Raw genomic sequence first — 7,500 nt, forward strand, 5'->3', positions numbered from 1 at the left:
GGCAGATTTATACTCTCTCTCTCTCTCTCTCTCTCTCTCTCTCTCTCTCTCTCTCTCTCTCTCTCTCTCTCTCTCTCTCTCTCTCTCTCTCTCACAACACACACACACACACACACACACACACACACACACACACACACACACACACACACACACACACACACACACACACACACACACACACACACACACACACACTCTAGCAAGAACACTGCACAGTCCACACATTTAGGCTATATGATGTTTAATGTTCTTTTATTACACACACTCTGTCCTCCAGTTAGAAACCACTTCAGTTCGACCTCTCGCTTTATTCCCTGTCACACACATCTCAAATCAAACTAAAGATGTAAGGGTTCTGCATAGATCCCTAGGGTTCTCGGCTCAACTTTAAACAACGCTTTAAGCCAAAAAGGTTAGAAATGTTTAACAGGTTATTTGAATTTGTTCTAGTGATAAAGTATGTTTACGAGCTGCTTAATTCATAAAATCAAAATAAATTTCAAATAAAATTAAGCAATTAAAACTAAATCCAAAGAATGATCTCATGATCTGAACCCCTAAAAGGTTCTAATATGAAACGTCTGACGGAATCCTTTAAAGATCTATTTAGAAGCTTTTCTCCTGGGAGTGAGATCGGCACCGGCGGTTAATAACCGACATGCACATTTTGAACATCAATACTGTTATTATATCAACATTATAATAATATTGCATGAGGTTTAGATTTAGTTTTTATAGATTTTTTACACTTTGTATTATTATATTATATGATATATATATATATAGCACTTTTATATTACTTAAATTAATATTCGACTTCAGCCCTTATATCTTATCTCTTTTTTCATTATCATTAACTTTTTTATCATATCTTTAGTTTTATTAGATTTTTTTGCTCTTTATATTAAATTATATTACATTATATTATCGATTTTATATTATATTATTTTTTATCGCTTTTATCTTACTTATATTAATATAAGACTTCAGCGCTTATATCTTAACTCTTTTTTTCATTATCATTAACTTTTTTATTTTGTTTAGTTTTAGATTTTTTGTACTTTATATTAAATTATATTATATTATATTATATCATATTATATTATATTATATTATTATACTACTTTTATATAAAATTTTGAACATCGACACTGTTATTGAACTGAATTGAATCAATATTGATCTGACTTGAGCTGAATAATGACACTGTTGTCTTTTTGGACTGAATGTGAATTAGTCTCATATTTGATGAAGTTTGCCTCTTTTTATTCTGATATTTTCCTGTTTCTCACTGTATTGAATAACTGTGAGTTGACGTGATGTTGTGGTGTATCTGCAGTGGTCAGAGGAACAGTGTGCTCTTCAACTGGACTATCAGACGCCTCAGTCCCAGCGCCAGCTCAAAGAAACACTCTACGACACCATCATCAGCTACTTCGATAAGGGCAAGGTTAGCAGACACACACACTTTACTGTATAATACTGAATAAATGTGGATACATTTGGATAAAAGCGTCTGCCGAATGCATAAATGTAAGTCTGATTTCTGCGTGTCAGATGTGGGAGGAGGCCATCACGCTGTGTAAGGAGTTGGCGGATCAGTTTGAGATGGAGGTCTTTGATTACGAGCTTCTCGGACAGAAACTGGTAACACACACTAAACTCTCCGTGTTTGAGTCGTCAGGCTTACTTGGTGTTTTAGCATTTTCTCTCTTTGTTTGTTTCATTAATGAATTCCTTTCGCAGAATCAACAAGCCAAGTTTTACGAGAACATCATGAAGATCCTGCGGCCCAAGCCGGACTACTTCGCTGTGGGATATTACGGATGCGGATTCCCTCAGTTCCTCAGGGTCAGTGTGTGTTTGTTATAACTGTCCTGACAGATATATAATGTAGTCTAGGTTTTGATTGTATTTAATCTGATCAGAATAAGGTTTTCATTCACCGTGGGAAGGAGTACGAGCGCAGGGAAGATTTCCAGAGTCATCTGATGAGTCAGTTTCCCAGCGCCGTGAGACTCAACATCACCACCATGCCTGGAGACGACATTAAAAACTCAAACATGCAGTGTATCCTTTACATATACTCTGCTGTGGGCATATGTATAAATATTTTTTATATATGTATACGTTTTTATAGATTTTTTTTGCATTTATTATATTATATTATCGCTTTTATATTATTTTTCAGCCCTTATATCTTAACTCTTTTTTTTATTTTCATTAACTTTTTTATTTTATATTTAGTTTTTATAGATTTTTTGCACTTTATATTATTATATAATATTATTATTATTTTATTTTTTTATCGCTTTTATGTTACTTATATTAATATAAGACTTCAGCCCTTATGTCTTAACTCTTTTTTCATTATCATTAACTTTTTTATTATATCTTTAGTTTTTACAGATTTTTTGCACGTTATATTAAATTATATGACATTATATTATCAATTTTATTTTATATTATTTTTCAGCCCTTACATCTTTACTCTTTTTTTCATTATCATACATTTTTTTCTTTAGTTTTTATTGAAATTTTGCACTTAATATTATATGAATTATATTATATTACTTACATATGACTTCAGCCGTTATTTCTTAACTATTTTTTCATCATCATTAACTTTTTTATTTTATATTTAGTTTTTATAGATTTTTTGCACGTTATATTATTATATTATATGATTTTTTTCCGCTTTTATATTGCTTAAATTAATATAAGACTTCAGCCCTTCTGTCTTATCTCTTTTTTCATTATCATTAACTTTTTTATTATATCTTTAGTTTTATTAGATGTTTTGCTCTTTATATTAAATTATATTACATTATATTATTATACCACTTTTATATTACTTATATTAATATAAGACAAGTAAAGACGTGCTTTGATATGTTTAAATATAACTGGTCAGAGTGTGTTGTTCTTATCCGGTCTGGATCAGATATCCAGTGTTTTACTGTCCAGCCGGTTCTGGAGATCCCGCCACGTCTGAAGAACAAACCCGTCCCGGATCAGATCATCAAGTCAGTCTTCCGCTCACTGAACAATCACAACGATTAAAACACCAAACACATTAATCTCTCCTCATGTCTTCTGTCTCTCTCTGCTGATTCTGTAGCTTCTACAAGTCAAACTACGTTCAGCGGTTCCAGTATTCCAGACCCGTGAGGAAAGGGAAAGTGGATCCAGATAATGAGTTTGTTGTGAGTCCTAACGTATTCATACAAATGTGTCCATGAGGATCTCTATTGTTCATGAAGCTAAATATAATTATTACACCCTAAAGATGCCTTTTCACTGTCTGCCACTTTCAGATGCACAGAAAACACATTTACACATTTCATTTCAAAAGCCTTGTATGATACATTTTCAACATAATGATCATTCCTGACTCTTTTTACTTTCAAATAGAGCAAGCATTTAGATTAAAGTCATATTAATAATTCTCACTTCATGCACACAGTTTTAATCGGAGGCAAGTGTAAATGCTTCAACACATTCAAAGCTCAATCATTGTTGCCAGATCTCTCTAGAAAGACGAGCAATGTGGTCTGATAAAATAAGACCCCATTTTTAACTTGAATAAAACACATGAAACAAGGCTAAATTGCACCTGGCAAAGAAAATCTAAATCTAATAACAATATTTCACATATACAAATGGCTAAAATCATTGAATAAATCTCTCCAGTGTTATTTTAGTATTATTATGAACTAGTATAGTATTTATCAGACTATCTTTTATTTTTATATTTTTAGTTTTCATATTCATTTTAGTTTTTGTAATTTTATGTGCTTGTCATTTTTACGAGTTTTTTCTTTTCTTCTTCAAATTTTTTCATTTAGTTTTAATATATTATTTTTAGTTTTAGTTTGTCATTTAGTAACTTCAACTTTATTTTTTTCAGTTTGTTGCCAAAACAAGATTTCTGATGTTTTTCATCTGTTTTATATCACGTTTTATTTCGGCTTTATTTAAATGATCTGTGAAAGGGAAACAGCACAGCATGTATGCATCATTGAGGTGGTAAATGAGCTGAAAGACAGAAATGAGACACAATCTGTGGTGATTTAATGATGTCAGTGTGCAGTTTGAACAGCAGATGGAGATATTTGACCACTTCTGTTAGTGATCACTCACTTTACTTTGCAATGAAACCAAACACCAGCAAGGAATAAACCCCAAAAACAAGCACACTGAACTCAAGTCTACACTGGAAAGTCACCTTGAAGAGTCTTTTGTCCCTCACACACACACACACACACACACACACACACACACACACACACACACACACACACAGACTGGCTGATTTACTCTGTTCTCTGTCTTCTGTCTCTTGTCTTCAGTCGATGTGGATTGAACGCACCACATTCATAACCGCGTATAAACTCCCAGGAATCCTGCGCTGGTTTGAGGCCATCAGCATGACCCACGTGAGTGTCCGTCCCTGTCAATCAAACTCTGGCTGATACACTAGTGTGCTGCCTACTTCACAGTGTACACTGCCTGCTTTATAATAGTGTGCAAAACAGCAGTGTTGGGAAAGTCACTCTAAAAATGCAATTAATTACTAGCTGCTAATTACATCTTTAACTGTACTAATTACTCTCTCTAAAAAGCATTGTATTACTGATTACTTTCTAAATCCCAAATCAACCTCGAGCAGTTTAACAATACAACCAAAAACTGAAACTTCTCTTTTAATTCTTTCAAATATATTATTTAAAATTGCAAACATTATTCTTGAACTGACCAAAGTATTTAAAGGGAGTATTAAAAATAATTAGAAAACATATTTAAAAAAATATTTTATGTTAAATCCACTATTGTTTTATATTTTTAGAAAGTAATTAAATACAGTTATTTATTAGTAACGCATTACACCCAACACTGCAAGATAGCATGCTGTATACAACAATAAACATAAAACAGTAGTCTGCTACATTGTCACATGACCTCACTATATATGTAATTATATTTAATGCATTGACATTGAGTTTCATCTTAGAAATACATTTTTATTTTGTATTTAAAATGTATCTGATTAAATTTAAGATCTGATCTCTTAATAATCAAGAAAGAGTTAACATTTGCATTTACTATAATATCAATTCAAATGCCAAGTTAATTGCCTTACATTGTGAGATGTGATATTCTGTACAGTGTGCTTTATTTATTTTATGCATACAGAAAATGTGAATAATGTGCACAGATTCAAGTCAAGTCAAATGTATTTGTACACTATATATACATTTTTTCAAAGCAGCTTTACAGAAAATCATGATGTTAATGTTTATAGTATCTTAATATATAAGGCTTCATGCCTTATAGTTGCATTTAGCAGATTATAGCTGGACAATAAGAGCTGGGCGATAATATAGTTGCATATAAAAGGTCAAACATACCCAAAGACTTCCTCTATAATAACAAAAGTGGAGACGCAACATTATATTATATTATATTATATTATATTATATTATATTATATTATATTATATTATATTATATTATATAATTTGATTGATTGATTGATTGATTGATTTGCATCCAGTTGTTCAACATTGATGAGCAGATATGTTTATATAGTTTCTGTAAAGCTGCTTTAAAACAATATGTATTGTGTATGTATATAATTTATGTATATAAAAGCTCTATACAAATAAACTCTGAATTAATGATATATTAATTTGTTTGTGTTTCTCTGTCAGACGACGGTGAGTCCGCTGGAGAACGCCCTCGAGACGATGGGACAAACCAATGAGAAAATCCTCACCATGATCAACCAGTACCAGTGTGACGACACATTACCCATAAACCCCCTCTCCATGCTGCTCAACGGCATCGTGGATCCCGCCGTCATGGGCGGCTTCGCCAAATACGAGAAGGTCAGAGAGAGAGACGCAGTGTGTGTGTTTGTGTGTGTGTGTGTTAGACGACCGAGAGAATCTGTGAGAACGGTTCTTGATCTGTGTGTGTGTGTGTGTGTGTGTGTGTGTGTGTGTGTGTGTGTGTGTGTGTGTGTGTGTGTGTGTGTGTTTGTCCAGGCGTTCTTCACGGAGGAATACACACAGGAACATCCCGATGACAGAGACAAACTCATGAGACTCAAAGACCTCATCGCATGGCAGGTCAAAAACATTGTGTTTCTCTTTGCAGTTGTGTTGTGTTGTGCTGTGCTGTGATGTGTTGTGCTGTGCTGTGCTGTGCTGTGCTGTGCTGTGCTGTGATGTGTTGTGCTGTGCTGTGCTGTGATGTGATGTGCTGTGATGTGATGTGCTGTGATGTGATGTGATGTGCTGTGCTGTGCTGTGTTGTGTGCTGTGCTGTGCTGTGCTGTGCTGTGATGTGCTGTGCTGTGCTGTGCTGTGATGTGCTGTGATGTGATGTGCTGTGCTGTGCTGTGCTGTGATGTGTTGTGTTGTGTTGTGCTGTGCTGTGCTGTGATGTGCTGTGATGTGATGTGCTGTGATGTGATGTGATGTGCTGTGCTGTGCTGTGCTGTGATGTGTTGTGCTGTGATGTGCTGTGCTGTGCTGTGATGTGCTGTGCTGTGATGTGCTGTGATGTGTTGTGCTGTGATGTGTTGTGCTGTGATGTGCTGTGCTGTGCTGTGCTGTGATGTGATGTGCTGTGCTGTGATGTGCTGTGCTGTGCTGTGCTGTGATGTGCTGTGCTGTGCTGTGCTGTGATGTGCTGTGCTGTGCTGTGCTGTGATGTGCTGTGCTGTGCTGTGCTGTGATGTGATGTGCTGTGATGTGCTGTGCTGTGCTGTGATGTGCTGTGCTGTGCTGTGATGTGTTGTGTTGTGCTGTGCTGTGCTGTGATGTGATGTGCTGTGATGTGATGTGCTGTGCTGTGCTGTGCTGTGTTGTTTTGTGTTTTGTGCTGTGTTGTGTGCTGTGCTGTGCTGTGATGTGCTGTGCTGTGCTGTGTTGTGCTGTGCTGTGCTGTGTTGTGCTGTGCTGTGCTGTGCTGTGCTGTGATGTGCTGTGCTGTGCTGTGCTGTGATGTGATGTGCTGTGCTGTGCTGTGCTGTGCTGTGTTGTTTTGTGTTTTGTGCTGTGTTGTGTGCTGTGCTGTGCTGTGATGTGCTGTGCTGTGTTGTGCTGTGATGTGCTGTGCTGTGCTGTGTTGTGCTGTGCTGTGCTGTGCTGTGCTGTGTTGTGCTGTGATGTGCTGTGCTGTGATGTGATGTGCTGTGTTGTGCTGTGCTGTGCTGTGATGTGCTGTGATGTGCTGTGCTGTGCTGTGCTGTTTTGTGCTGTGTTGTGTGCTGTGCTGTGCTGTGCTGTGATGTGCTGTGTTGTTTTGTGTTGTTTTGTGCTGTGTTGTGTGCTGTGCTGTGCTGTGATGTGCTGTGTTGTTTTGTGTTGTTTTGTGCTGTGTTGTGTGCTGTGCTGTGCTGTGATGTGCTGTGTTGTTTTGTGTTGTTTTGTGCTGTGTTGTGTGCTGTGCTGTGCTGTGATGTGCTGTGCTGTGCTGTGCTGTGATG

At 36.1% G+C, this 7,500-nt stretch overlaps 1 protein-coding gene across 2 annotated transcripts in view; it reads left to right on the forward strand.

Annotated features, from left to right (window-relative positions):
• The window catches only part of dock2 (dedicator of cytokinesis 2), a 132,644-nt gene that overhangs the window by 120,555 nt on the left and 4,589 nt on the right, over window positions 1–7,500 (forward strand). For both annotated transcript variants that reach the window (XM_082176836.1, XM_082176835.1), the window contains exons 37-45: window positions 1,343–1,453; window positions 1,561–1,650; window positions 1,750–1,854; window positions 1,932–2,073; window positions 2,948–3,029; window positions 3,125–3,209; window positions 4,356–4,442; window positions 5,717–5,893; window positions 6,053–6,136. In XM_082176836.1, coding sequence (XP_082032962.1) covers window positions 1,343–1,453; window positions 1,561–1,650; window positions 1,750–1,854; window positions 1,932–2,073; window positions 2,948–3,029; window positions 3,125–3,209; window positions 4,356–4,442; window positions 5,717–5,893; window positions 6,053–6,136 — 963 coding nt within the window. The remainder of the gene's footprint in view (window positions 1–1,342; window positions 1,454–1,560; window positions 1,651–1,749; window positions 1,855–1,931; window positions 2,074–2,947; window positions 3,030–3,124; window positions 3,210–4,355; window positions 4,443–5,716; window positions 5,894–6,052; window positions 6,137–7,500) is intronic.

Source organism: Leuciscus leuciscus (genome assembly GCF_965113295.1).
Source record: "Leuciscus leuciscus genome assembly, chromosome: 8".
Taxonomy (NCBI): domain Eukaryota; kingdom Metazoa; phylum Chordata; class Actinopteri; order Cypriniformes; family Leuciscidae; genus Leuciscus; species Leuciscus leuciscus.